General features: G+C 31.1%; 1 protein-coding gene across 2 annotated transcripts in view; it reads left to right on the forward strand.

Annotated features, from left to right (window-relative positions):
* Positions 1 to 23,975, forward strand: part of LOC100742464 — an 86,356-nt gene that overhangs the window by 56,829 nt on the left and 5,552 nt on the right. For both annotated transcript variants that reach the window (XM_003487621.4, XM_033319589.1), the window contains 7 exons: positions 13,041 to 13,273; positions 14,442 to 14,653; positions 15,294 to 15,508; positions 16,801 to 17,004; positions 17,094 to 17,210; positions 18,104 to 18,388; positions 19,389 to 19,884. In XM_003487621.4, coding sequence (XP_003487669.1) covers positions 13,041 to 13,273; positions 14,442 to 14,653; positions 15,294 to 15,508; positions 16,801 to 17,004; positions 17,094 to 17,210; positions 18,104 to 18,388; positions 19,389 to 19,884 — 1,762 coding nt within the window. The remainder of the gene's footprint in view (positions 1 to 13,040; positions 13,274 to 14,441; positions 14,654 to 15,293; positions 15,509 to 16,800; positions 17,005 to 17,093; positions 17,211 to 18,103; positions 18,389 to 19,388; positions 19,885 to 23,975) is intronic.

Raw genomic sequence — 23,975 nt, forward strand, 5'->3', positions numbered from 1 at the left:
GTGATCTCGTATCCTTAGGCACACCCCATCATAGTTTTCCGCCGCAGCATCATCGCGACGGAAAGTCATTTTCTCGTGAGGTCGTATCAGAGAGTTACTTAGTGTCTGTACGCTCGGTGAATATTCCCCGTTTTAACAAAGAGTCCGACTTAGATATTGTGAGCATGTTCATCTATCATCCCGTTGACCGCGGATTCGTTATTGAACCTAGGATCATTGTCATTAGTTTCTCGAGTATCTAATTACCACGGTTACTTGTCTAATTCTATAATAATCGTATTTGCACTAGTCAATATCTTCTCTATTGCATAACGACATCGTGTAGTAATTCTATAATAATCGTATTTGCACTAGTAAATGTCTTCTTTATTGCATAACGACAACGTGTAATCCGAACGAAGATTCGTTTCACGCCCCAAACTCTAATTCTACTGTAAACCCGACATATATATATCAGCAATGAATATATAAAACAATACATAAAAGACACAGACATAGACATAGAAATTTATAAAGTATTCACAAATGACTGACACTTATGACCACATAAAAATGTGAAAGCAAAACAAGAACGAGGAAAGGCAGTAACAAGTAATACGTACCTATTAGTAGTGGACGAAAATTAGATTAGCAATAAACGATTTAATATGCGTGTTTCCTCGTTTCACCGTTAAGTTAAACGTTTTCTAAAGTTTTCTCTAAAAATAAGAGAATTTCTAAGTAAAAATAGAACGCGATTAAGCAGTAAAGGTTTGAAGACTATGTCAGAATTAGGAATAAATCACTTTGATGAATCGTTAGTGAAATGGATCAGAAGACGCAGAGAGCTGGTACTTTAGGCGATCTACCGGACAGTAGAGTTTAATCCTTCTAATACGATGGAACGCCACTTTCATTTCAATGACGCGATCTCCCGGCTTTCTATCGATAAACCGGCATCGCCAGCCAATTACGGGGTAATAACGGCGCTTTGTGAGCGAAAATTTTCGCGATCCAATACTCTGAAGGCGAGCGTAATAACGAACAAGGCGAGCATGAAATACACCGTTAGCGTAAACGCCGCGGCAGATCGACACTTTCATTCATGCCGATGTAGATTTTATCTTTTGCTACAATTTCCAGGCCATTGTACCTTGCTACAGGTGTGATTATCGATCCTCCTCGAATTCAGATGTTACTACGACGATATATCTACGTAGTATTGTAGTAGTATAGTAATATGATTTAAATGTTATTCAATTAAAGAAAAATATATAGTGGTTTCTTTCCATTTTTTTTTTTTAGTTCTTATGTTGCAAAACTGTAAATTGTACTGTAGTAAAAGCAATAACATATCTTTTGGTTTTAAGAAATTATGGATGTTATAGAATTAGCTAATATATTTTATTTTTATTTGAAGAAATATTTATTTTGTTTTTATGTTATTTAGGTTTTATATTTATATATAGTCATAATTGATAATACTTTATGTAGACTACATTGTTTGGAACTTATATTTCTTTCTTATTTCGTTATTTATGTTTCCTTAGATTTTCAAATTTTACTTTTATTCATTTTTTTCAAATATTTACTTACATACCGCTGCTTTAGAAAGTGGATTTGATATGTAAATGTAAAGATTTGATGGAAAATTTGATAAAATTGATAGATATTAGTTCTTATTATCTTCCTCAAAGTTATAAATATTTTCGCGAATATTTTGAAATATATTTATTTTCTATATCATTATGTTTCTTGAAAGTTATATATATCGAGCTATTTATGCCTTTCAACTACAGATTTACATATTTTTCAGCATTATCATATTTGGTTCTGTTATTCTATCATGATTGTATCATTTTATCAATCTGTTTGTAACGGTATATATATAATCCTCTGTATATGTATATAACGGTATATATATAATCCTCTTTCATAGGAGAGAAAGAATCCAAATATACACAATACAAGATCAAATTTTCTGAGAAAAAGTCTGTAATATGTATGCGAGTCATCATACATGAGTACATCATAAATGCGAATTCGTTTTAGTAAAACGTAAAAATTTTTATTTCATTTTAATATTTTTATTTCCTTAAAATTATTGTATCCGCAATATAATATTATTGACTACTATTTTCATTATTCATGATTAATATTTACATATTATCCTTCGAGTAAATTAGAAGCCACACGTAAAATCAGGGCGAAACGCCATAATTTTAATATTTTTATTTCCTTACATTTATTCTACCCGCAATATAATATTATTAACTACTATTTTCATTATTCATGATTAATATTTACATATCATCGTTCAAGTAAATTAGAAGCCACACGTAAAATCAGGGCGAAACGCCATAATTTTAATATTTTTATTTCCTTACATTTATTCTACCCGCAATATAATATTATTAACTACTATTTTCATTATTCATGATTAATATTTACATATTATCTTCTTATGTTGCAAAACTGTAAATTGTACTGTAGTAAAAGCAATAACATATCTTTTGGTTTTAAGAAATTATGGATGTTATAGAATTAGCTAATATATTTTATTTTTATTTGAAGAAATATTTATTTTGTTTTTATGTTATTTAGGTTTTATATTTATATATAGTCATAATTGATAATACTTTATGTAGACTACATTGTTTGGAACTTATATTTCTTTCTTATTTCGTTATTTATGTTTCCTTAGATTTTCAAATTTTACTTTTATTCATTTTTTTCAAATATTTACTTACATACCGCTGCTTTAGAAAGTGGATTTGATATGTAAATGTAAAGATTTGATGGAAAATTTGATAAAATTGATAGATATTAGTTCTTATTATCTTCCTCAAAGTTATAAATATTTTCGCGAATATTTTGAAATATATTTATTTTCTATATCATTATGTTTCTTGAAAGTTATATATATCGAGCTATTTATGCCTTTCAACTACAGATTTACATATTTTTCAGCATTATCATATTTGGTTCTGTTATTCTATCATGATTGTATCATTTTATCAATCTGTTTGTAACGGTATATATATAATCCTCTGTATATGTATATAACGGTATATATATAATCCTCTTTCATAGGAGAGAAAGAATCCAAATATACACAATACAAGATCAAATTTTCTGAGAAAAAGTCTGTAATATGTATGCGAGTCATCATACATGAGTACATCATAAATGCGAATTCGTTTTAGTAAAACGTAAAAATTTTTATTTCATTTTAATATTTTTATTTCCTTAAAATTATTGTATCCGCAATATAATATTATTGACTACTATTTTCATTATTCATAATTAATATTTACATATCATCGTTCAAGTAAATTAGAAGCCACACGTAAAATCAGGGCGAAACGCCTTAAATTTTAATATTTTTATTTCCTTACAATTATTCTACCCGCAATATAATATTATTGACTACTATTTTCATTATTCATAATTAATATTTACATATCATCGTTCGAGTAAATTAGAAGCCACGCGTAAAATCAGGGCGAAACGAATGTGCCAATTTCAGCGATAGGTAATAAAACGAAATAAAGTATGCAAGGCAGCGTTTCAAGTCACAATTACTCCCGAACGAATTAACATGTATGCATAAAGAATAATTGGTCAAAGGAGTGATGCATTGTTTTCTAGCAATAAAAAGTGAAAACACTCTCGCTATCATACTGGAAAGTTTCTAGAAGTTTTCACGTACCAATAATACTTACGGTCAATAATAATAGAGTAAACGAAGGAAGAAAAGAAAAATGATGTGCGGATTTTACGGCCTCATTTAAAAGACACGATATGATTTTACGTTTCGATTGTTACCATTGATCGCATCGACACACTTTTTAAGTAGAAAGTGCCAATTAATTACCGTAAAATACCTTTTAGTAGTATTCCGACTTTATTAAATATTGCAAGGAAATTATTTTATCTTTTGCAATTCTTGTATATGTATTTAACTTTTTAACAATGTATGTTTCAAACATTTAAATTACTTACTTTATATTCAGAGCTGTATTTTTTCAAATATTGCCATTTCTCTGTTATACGTTTGTTCAATTGTCAATTGCCGATGAATTGAATATTAACTGCTAATTAAACAATTTAAACTCCCTAGAATAAATTTTAGTCAAACTATTATTACGAATATTTATCGTAATGTAAAACATTTAATGCAAAATGGCAAAGCGTAACATTATCTCAAATCATTTTAGTCACCTTAAATTAGATTAAAATTTCTAAAGTTCTTTTTTAGTTTTCAGTAAGTTATTTATCTTTCTTTTAAAAATCTTTGATGCACGGTTTTGCTCCGAGGGAAGGGACACCTCGCTTTGCTCAACGAACTTTCGGTTCCTCTAAATTCCGACTTTATTAAACTATCATTAACTTTATTGCAAAATGGAGTCGTTACAATTTTTGTAAAGTATTCCAGCGTCTTTTATTACGTAAACTATATTACACTTGAGTTTATAATGGACGACTATTGACCATTACATGCTGATTTTCGTTAGAATATTGCCAGAAATTTCTTTTACGACGGTTCATTAGACTTTTACGATCCCGTTTATTATTTTCTTGTTGTACAAGTTCCGCAATTCTGTCATGGCAAAGAGTACATTTGCTTATGGTTAAATGTAATATAACCGAGTCTATATAACCGATCAAACAAGGGAAACTTTCACCGTTAAACAAAATGCTTGATAATAGCGTCAGACGCGCTGTTTATACGGAAATAAAGAGTGAGAGTAGCCACTCTATTATTCTTGGAAGGAATTCGCTGCACTCTTCCTCAAAAAAATAATTTTCATCCTTTCACGAAGTAACAGTCCGTGCATTGGACGTACTGCATTGTATAATAACGAGTTATAGAAGTTTTATCAACGATTAAACGTAGTTTATGGAATTATTTGAGATTTGCTACCTGTTTTCTGTTTGCTTGAAGTAGGTAATACGTATTTTTATATTTTATATTTTGATTTATAATTTACATTTGATATAAAGTTTGTATCTTATACAGTTTATATTTTATATATCAAAATATTAATTTAATATTAATTATATAATATTAATGTTATAAAATATATATTATAAAATAATATTAATTATATATTAAAATAAGAAAAAAATATCATGTTACACTATAACCTGCGCTTGTGAATCGCTTGTAAATAATAAAATATAAAATTATTAATTAGGAGTTTGGAAGAAAATTGAAAGCTTCTTAAAGAATATGATAAGTCATAAATTAATTATGCAGTTAAAAGTACATTATTTATATTGGAAGCATAATCATAATGCAAATATTTCATTATATTCAGTATAAGCTCTGTTTTATTATCAATAATCAATAATCAATTTCGTAATATGTAGCTTAAAAATTACAGAATCACAAGATAGAAAACTTCCCAGATAATAAAATTGTTTCATAAAGCGAACACCTATGGTCGTCAGTTCTGTCATCGCATGTTACTTTCTTTCTTCAAATCAACTATTCTTTGGTTTTAGAAACCAAAATAATTCTAATTACGATAATAATAAAAAAAGTGTATTGCAGGTTTTATCAGTGATCAATAAAAAAATATTTAAGTGTTAAATAAACAAGGTATTGGATTTTTTGTAGCATATTTGCCTGCATGAATGGCATTTTTGTAACTTAATGAAATAATATACTCGATTGCTTTATTGAAGGAAGTAGTGGAACGAACTTATTAAATTCGAAATGGTTTCCTCATTTCACTCCAGTTATAATATTTATTTATTAGACTAATCAGTTAAAATTGTAAATGTGGTATGAAAGAAAATACGAGATATAATTGTATAAGAATATGTATTACATTACGTTGTATATGTATGTGTTTAAATAAATATACAGGGTGGTTGGTAACTGATGGTACAAGCGGAAAGGGGGTGATTTTACGCGAAAAATAAAGTCGAAAATATAGAATAAAAAATTTCTTTTTCTTTTTTTTACATTTTTCCATCGAGACAACGATCTACAGTGAGATCCGTTATAACGTACCGCACGCGTACCGAGCGAAAATTCAAAGTCGATTTTCTCGAAAACAAAGCCTCGAACGAAAAATTTGTATTCTATATTTTCGATTTCTTTTTTCGCGTAGAATCACCCCATTTCCGCTTGTACCACCAGTTACCAACCACCCTGTATATTTCAAATTTAAAGGATATGGATATATTTTTTACGTCTGCCAGGGTCTTTATCCCAGTAGCAAGCAAAGCAGAATATAGACCGTTGACTTTGGAGAACTACCGATAAAATGTAGACGAAAGCGACGTTTTTTGATGAATTATCCGCAGTGAAACAGCGCCACTTGATTAAAACTACTGGCCATGTCTGAGCCAGTCTTGGATCTCTAACGAGCATCCAGCAAAATGCCCTCGATTATACTTTCGTTGCTTTCATTATGCATGCAAAAATCGCGTGTTAGCCTAACAGATAGGAACCCGATGCTAAAGGCGTTCCTCTTAAAAGTGATCTTCACGATTCAGCTAGCACTCGTACGTGACGATAATCTTCGTGTTTCGCCAGTAAACGCGCATGGGGCGTAATTAAATTGATTGATATTTTACACGAAGCGGCAACTTTCTCGCGGTCACGTACCGATAAGAAGCTGTTAGCAGAGCATTTTAATTACGTTGGAGATCGGTTATCGCTTGCCACTGGCCAACTCGCTCGTGTTTCCGCCAGAACAGAGAGGAACACGATGCCATTGCTCTGGCATAACTCATTGGGAATCGTGTGTGTTTTTGCGTTGGCGAGTACGAAACGAACGACTTCCTTCACGATAGACACGAAGAAGATTCGTTTTGGAATATAAAGCACGAGTAATGTACAGTGACTCACGAAAATATTCTAGCAATCCTAACGCTTGCAAACACCGTATGTGAATTTATTACGTGTATTATATGGAACATTTTGAAATTCTATTTGTATCGTAACGAGACACGATTGTCATAGTATTATAGAGTTAGAATTTGAAACTAATCTGGAAATATACAGGGTGGTTGGTAACTGGTGGTTCAAGCGAAAAGAGGGCGATTCTACGCGAAAAAAGAAGTCGAAAATATACAATAAAAATGTTTCGTTTGAGGCTTTGTTTTCGAGAAAATCGACTTTGAATTTTGGCTCGGTACGCGTGCACTTTATCGCGTCTCGTTATAACGAATCTCACTGTAAATCGTTGTCTCGATGGAAAGATTTAAAAAAAAAAATTAAAAAATAGAATTTTCCGCTTGTGCCACCAGTTACCAACCACCCTGTATATAAAGGTTACAAGACCTTTATCGCGAACAATTAGTAAAAAATGAGCGTGCAGTATGTAAATAGCCGTTTTAAACGTATAACTAGTGGTAAATGGCCCCATTAAATATCAAGACTTACTTAAATGTAATGGATAATTTTGATTGTTTCAATAATTTTCTAAGCTTAGTAAAATTTATGTTTGCAATAAATATCTTATCTATAGCTATACATACCTGTATTTTCAGATTTTCTTTAAACTATATCAATGTGCTCATAATTGTTTAATCGTATAACATCGTATGTCAAACTCCTTTATTTCAATCGTTTAATCGTCAAGTCGTAAATAAAATAGAGAAATTTCTTCTAAATTGATTTTGAAATTTAAAGCTATCATAATTAATCCCAGTAATGTTATCTGAAGTCGGTCAGCACTTTGACGAATTATCTATTTTGTTTTAATACGCCATTAATCAGGTTTTGAATAAATAATTTGTATGTTAGATGGTATTTATCTATTGATTGCACAAGCAATGGTAAATGTTGCTTTCGATCCGTATTTTGCCATTAATTCATACACTTTAGTAACATTCGTGTCATTAAAATAAGTCGACCAAAGTGTCCACATACAGTGGTTCACGAAAATATCTGAACACTTACGAAAACATTTTTTGAATATATTTTATATTATATGAAACATTCTAAAATTTCATTGCTAGCTATTGGTAAATTTTCAAACGAATCTGAAAATGTACAGAGAAATTGGCAAGCATACGCTTCGCAAAGATCACCAAAGTATTCGAAAAGTCTGTTATTCGTTATTAATAAGCCACAGCATTAAGTGAGATCATCTAACTTTTTAGTAGGTGAATATTTGCAGCAAATAATCTGAGATTTCTATATATATTTTCAAATTGATTCCAAATATTGTCTGCATGGCCATCGATAGTTGTGTCTCGTGTTTCACCACGGTACGAATAAAACTTCAAAGAATTTTGTATAACACACCTGCAATGTGTTCATACAAATTTTTACAGTAAATGTTCCAATATTTTTATGAGCCACCGTAGACCTTGCTTTCCTTAATAGCAAATAAATTAATTAAGAAAAGATTGGATGGTGTATGAAATTTTAACGATGATCGATTTAGAACGATTATAATAAATTTATTGATTATTGGATTTTATTTGATAATGTATATTACTTTGTCTCGAAATTAAGCGAATTAGTAAAAGAGAAATTTGATTGATTTCATATTCTATCGGTATAATGGTCATAACACATAGCACATTACGAGTATACATAAAATAAATAAAATAATCATAAATGTTCATATACTTTCGTGAGCTACTGTACGCGAGTTTGAATACTTCGAGACACATGGGTATTTCAAAAAATAAAAAAAGCGAACTCGCAAAAGGTGAGTCGCGAAAGATTGCTCATGTTTTTGCGTTGGAGAATGCGAAACGAACGACTTCCTTGTCGATAGCTGTGGGCAAAAAAGGAATTTCTGAGGTGAAGGCTGTGAAGATTGAAAATTGAAGATTCAAAGTACTTATTTGTGATGTATGCGTATGCACTATGTACACGCTCATTAAGGACATATTCTGTTCTTAATAAAGTTTCAATATAGTTTAATATGGATTATACGAACTTTAAATTACATACCTCAATTACGCTTTATTAATTTATTTATCATATAAAGTATCAGGGTAAACATTTCTTTATATGTTTTAACGATTACTTAACTATTTCCGATTTTGAAGCAAATGTAATAACTGTATTAAAATTTTTAAGTGGAAGTGACATGTATATTTAAGCCTTTCACTGAGTAATAAAATAACGAAGAATTTAGGATGAATTTAGGAACAAAATTTTAGGAACGATTTAGAAGAATTTAGATCTACGACGTTGAGTTTTCTTCTATTTATATCAGATGCGAAAAACATGTGCTTTCAACGTTTTATTCGAGATACATAGATATTAATTTGCATTACATATGGTGACATGTATAATATGAAATTGTTAATACTATAATATATGATAAGAAAAGAAAGATGTTAAAAAAATAAAATCATGGAATATAGCTTATAAAAGGTCACATTTTGATATTGACAAATACAAAGGCAATTACTTCATCGATAGCAAGAGCGAATTGTTTGGAAAAAAGTGAATTCGTTTCGAACAAAAGTTTACATTTGTTAAAGAGAAGTTTGTTGAAAATTTGTTTTCATTTGTTTCATATTGAAGACTGTGATTAATAGAATTATATACCTATTTATATAAACATTATATAGACTAATAGACCTGAAGTTCACTATCTAATCTTGAACCATCTGCTCTAAAATATTTTTACATATACAGAGTGGTTGATAACTGGTAGTACAAGCGGAAAGGGGGTGATTCTACGCGAAGAAAGAAGTCGAAAATATAGAATAAAAATTTTTCGTTCGAGGCTTCGTTTTCGAGAAAATCGACTTTGAATTTTGGCTCGGTACGCGTGCACTTTATCGCGTCTCGTTATAACGGATCTCACTGTAGATCGCTGTCTCGATAGAAAAATTAAAAAAAGAGAAATTTTTATTCTACATTTTCTACTTCCTTTTTCGCTTGTACCACCAGTTACCAACCACCCTGTATAAAATGTGAAATTTTTCTTTTTGATCGAGAACGTATAATCAGAGAATTATAATCGAATTAATACTCGACCTAATAGATACAACGCATGCAACGTGTATGGAGTGTATGGTGTTTTTCTTCACTCTTCTAAAAAAGTGGTATATTTTGAACAGAGATCGCTTTAGTGACGTATATGTAATACCGTTTGACTCGTATAGATCATGCGCGGAAAAGTACGAAAGATTTGAGCTATAAATATTTTTAAATTTTGACTGAAACTTTTTTGGATTAGATTTAAGTTTATTTTTTGTTACGATACTGGCGAACGTAAGAACACTTTCTCGTAGAAACAAGGAAATATTGAGTAACATTAATTGAAAGATCTGAGAGAAAGATCTTCTAGGTATATAGGTATGTATAAAATCAATTATCTTTTCACCGACTTTCCCTTTTTTAATTTTTTAAGTAGATTCAGATTTGTATGCAATTTACCATTATCACGTATAAGTATCAATCACCTATTAATCTATCTATCACAACTCACTAATCAATTCACTTACGAAACCTCCACACTAATAATAATTTTCTAATTATAAAACCTGTTTATTCCGCGTTTTTATAACGTTATGTCTTCTTTTTAATTATCTTTTAAATCCCATTTTTAATTTCTTGCGTTTGTTTGAAATCTTTTTCTAATATATGAAGCACTTTGATAACAATCATATTTTTTTAATTTCCTGTTTTGTTTGATTGTTCAATTTATTTGATTTCTTGCAGGCAAAGTTACACTTTTGCATTAGAAATCACTTCCTGTTATATCTGCTACAGACTGTTTACAACAGAAAGTTACAAAAATAAATTAAAAGGCTAAAATTGAAGTTTTCAATTATAGTTCTGCTTATCCAAAGCTTATTATCTGCGTATATAATGCTTCTAGAAATTCTACAAGTTATTAGCTCTGAAAAACGTAATAGGAAATTTTATTAACGATATTTTATTTTATCTATTAATTCCTAATTATCTATTTATCATACACTTTTATCAGTTTCACACATTCAGCACTCGTTTATTTTAATAAATGTATGAGAGATCGTCCCTGAAAAAATGTTTGATACATATTTTTTGTATCAATAACATGCAGAACATGTTAAAAACCAGAAGGTAGAAGAATAAATTTGCTTTAAATCTCATATTGTAGAATGAGGATCCAAAAATTTTAAAAACAAAATTCTACAAGCGATCATTTATATAAGTAATATATCACAAATTTGAATTATTCTGATAGCTTTCCTAGATGTTAATCCATCCTCGCGTAAATTTGCATATACGTAAATGTGTATTTTTCGAATGTGACATGTTGTAGATTTTTTATCTATTTTTTTATGAAGAATCGTCTACTGCTCGCCTGTAAAATACTTTAGTCGCAACCTGTATGCAAATAAATCAGGAACAAAATAAAAATACAAGTGAAATATTTAGCAAATAATAGAAATATAAATTTATATTTATAAAGTCGGAGAAAGATTTCAGAACAAATTTTTTTATCTTTATTACATTACATTCTATCTGATCTAAAGGCTCTAAAGGCCCTAATTTCAACGCAATTTAATACACTGTACGAATTAATTTAAATTATTATTAATATTAAGAATATTGTATACAAGTATAAATATATAAAAATAAGTATATTATTTCATAAGTACACAATTATACTGACGCATAAATAAATGAGCATATGAACATGTAAATAAATATATATTAAACAAATTCAAACAAGCGGAAACTATCGCTGCAGCGATGCATCGTTAGAAACGCGATTTCTAATATCGCGGAATGACTCGAGAAGTTTCTCCGGCTGGATACTTTTTTATGTAAACAAGAAATTGTCGCCATTTCGAAGACGATTACAAGGGACAAAACGTGGAAAGCATGTAATTGGAGTTGGTGGCTATGAACTCGGCGGCGACTTGACCATCTGGTCACACCTGAAATGTTTTCCAGGTCGGAAGATGTAGTCCTTACTGAGCACCGGATTATTGCAGATGATTTTATCCGTTCAAATGCAATTGCCGCGACAGGATAGCAATTTGAGACGCCAGTGAAAGCCTAGATCGATGCGAACTGCATTCTACTAGATTGTTTCTGAAGTATCCTCTTCAGTAATATAATACAACATATTTTATTATCTTAATACCAGGGTATTCGTCTTCCGTGTTTGATCGATGGAAGCTTGTGAGTAGAATCGAGTTTATCGATAGAAATAAAAGGGTTATTTTCTGTCTATTCGTTCTAGTCGATTCTAGTCTTTTATTTATCGTATTCTGCATTACTACAATGTAGATATTTCAGTTACGAAATAATTTCAAAACTTGAAATTTCAAGCGATCACTTTCTTCCACATTTAGATAAAGGCAAATTTATCTCGCCAGTGGAAATAATTGTTCTTTGTATTATGGAAGTTTTAATTTGAGGACATTAGATTCTAATGATTTTGCCAATTTATGATTTTGAGTCACTGCAATAAAAGACTGTGTTTTAATGGAATATTAATATAGGAATATTTATAACAAAAGAAAATCGGGGGTTTTATTTAAATCGAATTAAAATACCGATAGGATACTAATATATTAATATATAGCAATCGTCATATTTTTGCTTCTCAAATCACTTTCTCTATCGTTAGCAATTACGATATTTGTATTTAATTACGATTACCACACTCGCAGAAACTAAATTTAGGTACTTTTAATAAGCAATAATCGAACGTACAAATAAATTAATAATTTAACATTATTATTCGAGTGACTGAAAAGAATACATGAATTTCCATAATAATGTCAAAAAATTATTTAAATAACAATAAAAGTAGTACGTAAAATAAATCTAAAAGTACGCAAAGCGCATTAATAAAAAGGTTCCCCTAATTTACATTTTCGAAGAAACTGATATTTCAATGAAAAACTCGATCTTTTATATATGTATTTCATTTTATACATGTATGTATGTATTAAATCAAATATCAATAACTCACTGAAGATATTGTTATACACAAATAACAGTGTTGTATTCGCTTCCACCTTCGATTGCTTTTAAGTTGTCGAGAAATACAATTTCTGAATCACTTTCTATCACTCGTAACATATTAAGTTCAAATTTTTCACACGTTCTCTGATTGCAGGTGATGGTATACCCGGAACAATTGTTGTTCGTGTCGGAAACAATCGGCCGGACTTGGGAACGAATCCAATTTGCAATCGTTTCACCGGTCCCCTCGAAGAAGGGCAACCTCTTTTTTTGCCCTGTAATCCGCCTATGCCTGGAGCTTTCGTTTCCGTACACTTGGAAGCAACTACACCGGCACCAGTTCCAGTGCAACTTTCATTGTGTGAGGCCTTCGTGTACACTGATCAGGTACGATCAATTTGCTGTACCTGTTCCAAACGAATAAAATTATCTAAATCTAAATATAAATAGCTTTGTTGTAAGTCACATAATCTATACAATGTATACAATATGCAAAAGATATATAAAAATTACGTATAATGAATATTATAATATTTAGTAGGTGTAATAAATCTCCACGTAAGTTCAATTTTTTAAATTGTGTTCATAAAAGTATAAACTTTCGTGAAGTATAAACTTTCTTAGTTGCCTTTAAATAAATAAATTTTGAATTCATGAATGTGAATTATGTTTACTACAGAAAGGACTAGTTAATATGATCTTCAATTGTTAAAAAAGGGATGGTATGATAATCAGGTTTCAAAGAATATCACATTTCAAAAGACACTTTATACAGGGTGGTTGGTAACTGGTGGTACAAGCGGAAGGGGGTGATTCTACACGAAAAAAGAAGTCGAAAATATAGAATAAAAATTTTTCGTTTGAGACTTTGTTTCCGAGAAAATCGACTTTGAATTTTAGCTCGGTACGCGTGCGGTAGATCGTTGTCTCGATAGAAAAATTAAAAAAAATTTTTTCTATTCTAATTATTCTATAAATTATTCTATAAAAAAATTATTCTACATCTATTTTTTGAATATTTGTTATATTCTACATCTGTCTATCCTTTTATAACCTTTTTGATATTAAACTCTACATTGATTAAGCGCAGACACGTTTATATCGCAATTTATATCGCAAATTAAAAAAGAAAGTAAAAGGGTCCAAAATGTAATATATATATAAAAAAAAGAAGAAATTAAAAAAAAATTTTTTATTCTATATTGTCGACTTCTTTTTTCGCGTAGAATCACTCCCTTTTTCGCTTGTACCACCAGTTTTCAACCACCCTGTATAAAGTGTCTTTTGAAATGTGATATTCTTTAAAACCACCCTGTATATACCTTATTTATCATTTCTTATACATATTTTGACAATGTAACTCATTTTGCAGATATAATCAGTATTTTAACACTTTCTACTAATTACAACGAATCAGAGTTATTAGAAAAAATTGAGTTTTAAGATTTTTATATTGACTTTTATACCGATTATTCTTTTCTTACGTGTATATTCTTCTTTATATAGGGTTTTTCTTTTTTATAGTTTAATGAAACGCGATTACTTTTTTGTATAGGCTCTTCCCATTGAGAGATGTCCACAATTTAGAGATCAGCCACCAGGTTCGACAGCAACCTACAATGGAAAATGTTACATATTCTACAATCGCCAACCGATGATATTCCGAGAAGCATTGGCATTCTGTCGTGCACGAGGTGGTACTTTAGTGGATGAAAGCAATCCTGCGTTGCAAGGGTTTATTTCGTGGGAACTATGGAGGAGGCACAGGTATCGAATTCATTAATTGTCCACCTCTACGCTTCGCTATCTGCTTTCAACTTTTTCCTGTAAGATATAACTAGCTCAATTTGATCATAATCAGATAAGACAATTTATTATATCTAATACTAATGGCAACTTTCATCAGAATGTTATTTTCATATTTAATATTTAATAGTAGTTACTATGCAGTAGTAATAAAATTTCAAAATAAACACTTTAGCTTCAAAACAAGTCAATTTTACTGTGCTATTTGTAGCCTGTAATTTTAAATTACTTCTTCTATTACTGCCATGAAATAAACTAAACCTAACTTCTTACGTAAATTGCTTACAGTGGTGAGCATAAAAATAGCATAATTCGTACTCATAAATACAAGTAATATTAGAGTGAAGACTTTCGTTTCTATACTTCCTTTTTAATATAGAATTCAAAAATACATCTCTTGTACCTTAAGGCATAATAAAAATAGAACGTCTTTCAAATTTCTATTTCGAGTGACAATTACAAAATAAATTAAATTGAGTATAAAGCTTCTCTCCATTTACGTGTTTGTCAGTGTATATTTCAATTAGCATAAAATATACAATTACCATAAAGATAGTTTTCAACAAACATTTCTAAAAAGATATACCTTATCTTTATTCAGGAGTGATACTTCGAGTCAATACTGGATGGGTGCAGTAAGAGATCAAAAGGATCGTACGGTTTGGAGGTGGACAGGAAGCGGCGACGAGGTTTCTGTTTCTTTCTGGAGTCTACCTCAAGGCAGCGAAGAAGACTGTGCTCGATATGATGGTAGTAGAGGATGGCTTTGGTCCGATACCCCTTGCACAGCTCGATTAAATTTCATCTGTCAACACCGTGAGTACCAAGTATTTTCTCATTACTATCGAATTACGCAATGGTTGTATAAATGTCATCTTCATTACTATAGAAATATATATACTTAATTCTTTATAGGTATCCTAATACGTACATATTGCACAAAACAATCAGAGGACCTTCTCTCATATTACATTGTCTTTTATATTCACTTCTTGTGTTTCTACATTGTTTTTTAATTACCATTCAAGATCAATTTTTAGAATACGTCATGGTATCATACGAATAGCATGTTGATATATTAAGTTTATAAAACTTCTCCGCTTTTATTTACTTGATTGGTGCAATAGTATAGTAGATCCATTAATATTTCTTTAGCAGTGCTTAAAGAATAAAATGATATCAAATAAAAGGTGAAAAATATTATGTGAGCCTCTCAAAAGCTAAACTTGGCTTATTGTTCATTTCGCAATTTCATTACACAAGTACACGATTAACGTTCAACTCTCAAGACACGAATGATCTCCTCCCATCAGTTCATTTATCGCAAAAAGATGACACTGATGATAGTAAATTCTGTGGCGGATTTAAAAAATAACGTTTATATCATCATCGACTTTTTGTATCTTAGAACTTATGGAATTGATCAGTATGGTTGTCGAAAGGCTTATGTATAAAAAATGAAGATCTTATTTGTCCATTCTGAAAATGATAGTAGAGAAAAGTAACCAAATGTATGGAATATCATCTTGTTTTTTAAATGTTACTCATATAAAATCAGTCGCAAGAAATAAAAGATTTTTATGGGTATTCAATCATATATTCACACTCAATTTAAGAGCAGTCTCATATTCCTAACGTTACGAGCAATCTTCGATATTGAACTAACATTAAAAAACGCATAAATTATATCTAATAAGAAATAGGTACTCAACTACTGGAAGCCTAACATCAGGTACAATATTTTCATGGAAAACGAACAAAGAGTATTCTCTTCATTAATTATTCTCCTTATTAATTAAGACACTTTGCTTATAAAATTTTTGAAAACTCTGGACCAATACTTTCGTCATGTGCTATTTTTCTCCACCAGAGTATCGCGAGAAAAGTCATTGGAAAAATAAACGGTGCCAAGGTGAGGCAGTGAGAGAGCCTACTGACGTTTGACGGATAACTCATCTGTCAGATTTGATTCATATAATTTATTTATCAGATTTTTATAAATGTCTCTATTCTATATTAGGCAAATACTATTCCATACTCGGTCACTTTCTTCTAACAAACACTGCGAGACAACATGTAAAAGCAAGGAATTCTTTGTTTGTTCTTAGAACCACGAGCGTGTGGTCGACCAGAACAGCCTCCGAATTCAACGATGACGGTGACCACAACGACAGATCGGAATTCCGGAAGCGCATATGAAGTTGGCGCGACGGTGGATTACACTTGTAACGCCGGCAGCCTTCTTATAGGACCGTCGACTCGTACATGCCTCGATACTGGCTTCTACAACGAGTTTCCACCGGTGTGCAAAAGTAAGAGAGCAAGAATTAGATACAGAGGCCAGAGTAAACCATATACGATCGTCCTATCGATGTTAAATTCAACATTCTGCTCGTTTCAGGCATCGAGTGCGGTTATCCAGCGAACATAAAACACGGAGGTTACACACTTATCAACAATACCGTTAGTTATCTCAGTCAGGTGCTTTATTCCTGCGATGAAGGATACGAGATGACTGGTAAGAATTTATCCTGGCGTTAGCCATTATTTCTCTTTGATAAATGGCTATCGTTTGTGGCTAATACTTTGATACCTGTGTTGAAACGTCTCGCCAACGAGAATTTTCAAGGAAATTGGTAAGAATATTAGTTGGTGTTGGATCGCGATGACATCATCTTTCTGATTGTGTCTTGATCCTCTTGTTGCGGCTTGATTTTGTTCCTGATTCTAGAACCGTTCAAATTGGTTTATCATGCGTGGCTGAATTTTTAGAGATCTATGGTAGAGATTGAAATTAATCTGATTGAGGATAAGCTTTGAACGTGTGCGTGATTTTAACATGAGAATTTTTATGTTGCACAACTGATCAATTTGTGTGTCAGTTGCACTACGTAGTGTTTATTCATGAAAATGAATAAATAGTGTAATAATGTAATGCAATGAACCTTTTCATGTTTTCTCTCCGTGTTGCGAATAATCTACACAAGCGTTTCGTGCGTCCGTAAGCAATAAAAGTAAAAAGAAGTTCATGGAGTATATTCAGTTTAAGCGGATATAAATATAAATATGTGCACATGTACATTTTCCGAGATACTCATCGATACATTATAATAATATATTATAATCAGATTTTTATATTTTCTCTGAGATTTCTAATTTGAAATTGAAACAAAATATTTTCGATTTTTATGAGACATTAAACGCTACAAGATTTATTAATAAAACTCCGATATATAGTACTAAAGCCAAAATATTTCATAAAATGTTATAAAACGGTTTTATAAAAAATAATATAGAAGAATATGTATAACTTATGTAAATAGACTTTACATTTTTAGTTTAACACTACATAGACATTGTTTATAGCTTATTAATAAATTACAATGAATTAATAATTTGTTCCGATTACAGGTCGTGCAAGACTGACATGCGATATCGATGAGCGCTGGAATGGACCGCCACCACGTTGCGAGCCAATTTTGTGCGATCCTCCTGCTCCTGTTCCACATAGTTACATTCAAATCGATGAAATCGACGAAACCGAGACAGTACCATCGAAAACGAACTTCAGTCGAAGTCTTCTCGTAGGCAGTATCGTTACTTACACCTGCGAGAAGGGTTACAGACTTTCTGGCTTCCGACAAATATTATGCTTGCCCACAGGCTTATATGATCATGTCGCACCCACTTGTACGGGTATGTGATTTAATTATTTTTATGCAATAAATACAAATTTGATTATTTCTTTAGAAAAGCAAGTCATTTATCGTGCCATTGTTTGCAATCTTCAAATACGAGGATAATTTAACATACATACATGTACATGCATACATATTTACATAATTAAATATTGAATCTTTATTAACGTAAATGATATAATATGAGGATATTCAAAGGTTGTTTTTTAATCCAATTTATGAGATATTTATTTTATACTTGGAACTTAAATTCATTTGTGCATATACCTCTTATGCGCATAGCAACTCAAAGAATTAATAAATAATTGATAATTGTTTTAATATATACTTATATACATTTCAAAATGTATTTTGATTTACAACAGTATTGTTTCCAACCAAACTCTACCTAACCATTGTGTGTGTACTTGACTGTTATATATATGTGTGTATATAAAAATGGTATAATACATATATGTATGTAGATGCATATATAAATGCTTATGTATATTATCAAAATATTGTTTCAAACTAAATTACATATAATTCGTATGAAATCTGTATTATAATATATCTGCAATAACTGCAGTTGCAACAATTTCAATAATTAATTTCAGTAATTTCAATAGCGATATGTGTAGATTATCATTTACATTTAATTTTTTGTTGAGATCGCAAACAATAATCTTCTGTCGTATTAACCTCTTAAGGACCGACTTTACAAAATTTAATCAAAAATGTACTCAATTTTTTCATTATCAATTTAAAGCTATGTTAATACGTTCGCTAATATATCATAATTAGAATTACAAAAAGGCTCTTTTAATTCAAACCAATACAGCAGGTCCAAGATAACTTAGGATAAAAGAAATTTTATTCTAAAGAAAAGAAAGAATACAGATTCCCAAGGGATTATGATAATACATAATAATAATAACCGTTAGATTTTCTTTAACAGAACCTATGTGAAAGATTAGAATTACAAGAGAACCAATGTCTCCAAAATTTCTTTATTACAGAAGAACCACGTACCACCGTGACTGTGTCTTCCCGAACAACCGTGCGACCAACGACCAGCAGAACCCGACACACGTTCTTACCACCTCGAGTTCGAACCACAACAATCTCGACGACCACAACCACAACCACCTTTGTGCCACCACGAAGAGTGGCTAGCACCGCCGAATTACCCGCAACGGTTCGGGAAACCATCGCAAGGAAACCAAATATTGGTCTTCAGAGACCAGCACCGCCTCCGTCGCCACCTCTGAACGACGACACCAACGATCATCCTCAGGACAACGAAATTTCTGGCAGTGGAGTGGACAATGCTCAGGCCGGCATTGGAACTGGTGTTCCTGAACCTTCTGGACCTTTCAGGGTGGACAACGCCGACCAATCGAGTAACACTCATCAAGCAAAATTAAATCTAGGCGCGGTGATCGCCTTGGGTGTCTTCGGTGGTTTCGTATTCCTTGCTGCTGTAATCACCACCGTTGTAATACTCATACGCAGGTAAAAGCAAATCACTCACCTAAATCCGCGAATCGCGTGTAGAATGATGGCATTATCGAGTTGCTGTCGGTTCTTTTGATTTCTGTGATTTGGTTGCACCAAAAGTAACGCCTGTTTTGTGATGTCAGATTATATTTGTCTTTGTTTTTATTTGCTTGTTACGTTTTGCTCGTTTTCCAGCGCGTTGTTTATTCGTTTCTCATTCGTTGCTGAGAGCAATTTGAGGATTATTTTCTAGAGAGATTGTTTTATTATGAGTAAGGATAGAGGAGAAGACATGTAAGTGACGAGTTAATATGCTACTTAATCGTCTAGTAATTTCAGTTCTATATTTTGAAACGAAATAATTTGTGTTTGTTTAAATGGAAATTTGAATGTTTGATAGAAATTAACATTCAATTTCTAATCGTTGAATTTTAAAATTAGGAAAGAAATTTAAATATTTTGCATTGCATTAATTGGAAAATTAAATGGAAAAATCTGCATGCATAGAACTTGATTTGAAACTTTGAAATACTGAAAAAGTTTATTTCGTAGCAAAATACATTTCTTTTAATCTTTGGGATTTGTTTAATTTCGTTTAATTTTTAATATCTACAATTGAACTTCCTAAAATTAGAAATATCCTGATATTTTCACATATTATCAGTTATGGGAATTAAACAAATGTCATAAATGAAATTTAATCCCTAACGTACCACTTCAAATGAATAGAAATGTTAAGATATAAATGGTGGAAGCTAATAAAAATACTCTTACACATATATTACTTCCTTTTATCGTATTACTCTATTACAAGGAGGAAATTTCTTACTAATTCTCTAATGGCTCGATGGCAACCTACTTTTTTAAAAGACTGGTTTTCTCGTCATTACCATTCACTATCAATTACCGTAAATATTCAAATATACGTAGCGTAGATGCATGTTACATTGTTCCCATTTTGACTTTTAGATTCTTGTGTCATGAAACCTGTTATATTGGTAATCATCTCGTTCTCTTGCTATCTGCAATTTAAAAATTGTATTGCCTTCGACTTCTCTAACAGGCATTATTTCTTGGACAGACTATGCATAACTATAGCTTCTATATACATACAATACATTCGCTCTTTGACCCTACGTGTGTATATTGTATCGCTTACTCTACATTTGTTTAAACTTTCTTTATTCTTTCATCTGTCTTCTTGCCTATTCTCTTCTTATCTAAACTCGCGTTTCGTAGCTCCCTCGAAATATTGTAATTTGTAATTCATTCCGGGCATTATAATTAGCATGACAAAGAGTTGTTACGTAAACGGTCTTTGCAGAAGAAAACGTGTAAAAATCAATAACCTCCAAGCCCTCTTAATTTCCATTATATTTTTGTTTTTAATATCGTCGACTGGTAATATTATAAATGTTGTTTTTAAGCAGCATACTGTAAAACGTTGCATTTTAAGCGAAAAAATACAACATTACTAGACCAAGATATCTTCTGGAAAATTTCCATCCATATCTAAATTACACTTTTATGATGTGCATTGTGAATTATTTTCGATGCAACTTAAAAGTTTACAACGAACTACACCCCAGGTTTTGATCGATAAAAGAAATATTGCAGAATCTTTATTATTCGAAAGACTGAGAATTTTAGAATTCTTAGAAACGCAATATATATTTTTTTTTTAGTTTCATACGTTTTAGAGACATAGGAATCGCAATTTCTTTTTTAATGGAGTTTTAGTCCAAACGTTAGTTTTTGCAGACATTGAAATCATTGAAATTTCGAAATTATAATACAGAACATTATATTATCATTGAATTCATATAAAGTAATCTGATCTTGAAAAAAGGAGGAAGAACAGAAAATATATTATAAAAAAATGATGTACCTTATAGAATGATTTAACACGAATTCTTAACAGAAATTCAAATGAGAGGTTCTATTGCATCTTTGATCAAAATATGAATTATTCTGTTTGATTAAAAAATTCACATAAGACATACATATGATTTTTGTGTTAGAAAATGTAGAACAAGATTTTTCTTAATTTTTGTTATAACAGAATACAATTATAAAAAACGGCAAAATGATCGACCCTTTCGCAGGTGATTAACACTTTCTAAATTGAAAGTCCATGTTTGTTAATCAAACCATACATGTCCCTAATTATATTCATTACAATTCTTTAAAATTAATATTACTAACATGATCTATTCTTTTCAAAAGAAGCATTCTCAGCATCTTTCATTGCGTCAAAGATAATTTATTAATGAGATTGCGTGCAATATTGTTTTTTCCTCAAGAGAACAAATTATTGTAGATTATTTTCCATGACGAAAGGGTTAGAAATTTAAAAGTAGACAAACTTGTCTACATAGAAGATTCAAACTAATCCTTTCATTGCTGTTAATTACCTATTTTATACACGATATACATACAACAAAAATTGTAATTAACTATAACATCGAAAATTACAAAGTTTAAAGTATAAAACATTTACCTCAACATTTACATTGTATAATCTAAAAAGTTAACAAATCTATTTATACACTGCGTCTTATAATTATAAAATCATCCAAAAACTTTCAATTTTTATATGTTGTATTATAATTTTTATATTTCGTCGTAATATCATATTTCAATAAGCTTAATTCTTCGATTTTGAACTTTCGAATATAATTCTAATTTATTTGTATAAGAATTGAAGAGTTTAGAATGGTTTTATAGTTATGGGACGCAGTGTATAATGTCTAAAATACTCACTTTTCTTTAACGATATATTTGCCATGAAAATTCAATTGTTACATACATTAACAGATGAAGATTTACATTTAAAAATTATCTCAGCAACGAAAGGGTTAATCCAACCAATAAAACAATCATTCACGGGAAGAGAAAAATTATCAGCATTAACCCTTTGTGGTCGTATGTTTATTCTCAGCTACCAAAAAAAAAGAACCGTTCTAATTGTATAATCATATTAACTTTTCATATTGACAACATATTTCACTTCCAAGATACATCCTAATAGGATTCTGCGAATTAATGCAATTAAGTACTTTCTTATCTTGAATTATTTGATAAAGGATGCTCCAAAATAGCAAAAAGAAAACTGAATGATATAATATATATACAGGATGGTTGGTAAGTGGTGGTACAAGCGGAAAGGGGGTGATTCTACGCGAAAAAAGAAGTCGAAAATATAGAATAACAATTTTTCGTTCGAAGCTTTGTTTTCGAGAAAATCGACTTTGAATTGTCGGTGGGTGCGCGTGCACTTTATCGCGTCTCGTTATAACGGATCTCATTGTAGATCGTTGTCTCGATGGAAAAATTAAAAAAAAATTTTTATTCTGTATTTTCGACTTCTTTTTTCGCGTAGAATCACCCCCTTTCCGCTTGTACCACCACTTACCAACCATCCTGTATATATATTATATCATTCACTTTGAAATCGAAAATAGCGATAATTTCATTTTGGTTCGTCGGATATTTCGTGCTGTTATATCATTAGTAAACCGCGGATTTTTATGCAAATTCATATTTTGCATATTTTCTTGACATATATCAATATAATTAAAAAGAAGTAAAATCAAGACAGATATATGTGTTATAATGAGCACAGTATTCGGATTATTTTATATATTTTCGCACATTATTTCGCACATTCTATTTTACGCCCCTGAATTTGCACAAAATGAAAACGCGTAAAAATCCGCAATTTAATTACTAGTATCTAGATGAAAATTAATCCCAACTAGCACGGTGCCCATATCTCAGCTGAATACGATCGCAAAGTGTTAAAAAAGAAATAGTAACGTCCGCAAAAAAGAAATAATTTTAAGAAGTGGAAAAAATAAAAGAAAAAAAAAAGGAAAAGATTGATCGGAGGAAACTAGGTAACGATCAAGAAATAACAATTAACACTGAGCCCATTTGCGTTGCGGTGGCTAGCGGCAGTGGCAGCGTCAGAGGAAGGCGCCGCAGGGGGCTTGGTGGGGTTGGTGCGTTGAGGGGTGGCGGTAGTGGTGGCCTTGGAAGGGGTGATACCGGGATGCCCTCGCGTTGGTATACGCTACTGGCGCTGCCCTTCCCCGACCAGCACC

The sequence above is a fragment of the Bombus impatiens genome, unplaced genomic scaffold (assembly GCF_000188095.3).
Source record: "Bombus impatiens unplaced genomic scaffold, BIMP_2.2 scf_0174, whole genome shotgun sequence".
In the NCBI taxonomy this organism is placed as follows: domain Eukaryota; kingdom Metazoa; phylum Arthropoda; class Insecta; order Hymenoptera; family Apidae; genus Bombus; species Bombus impatiens.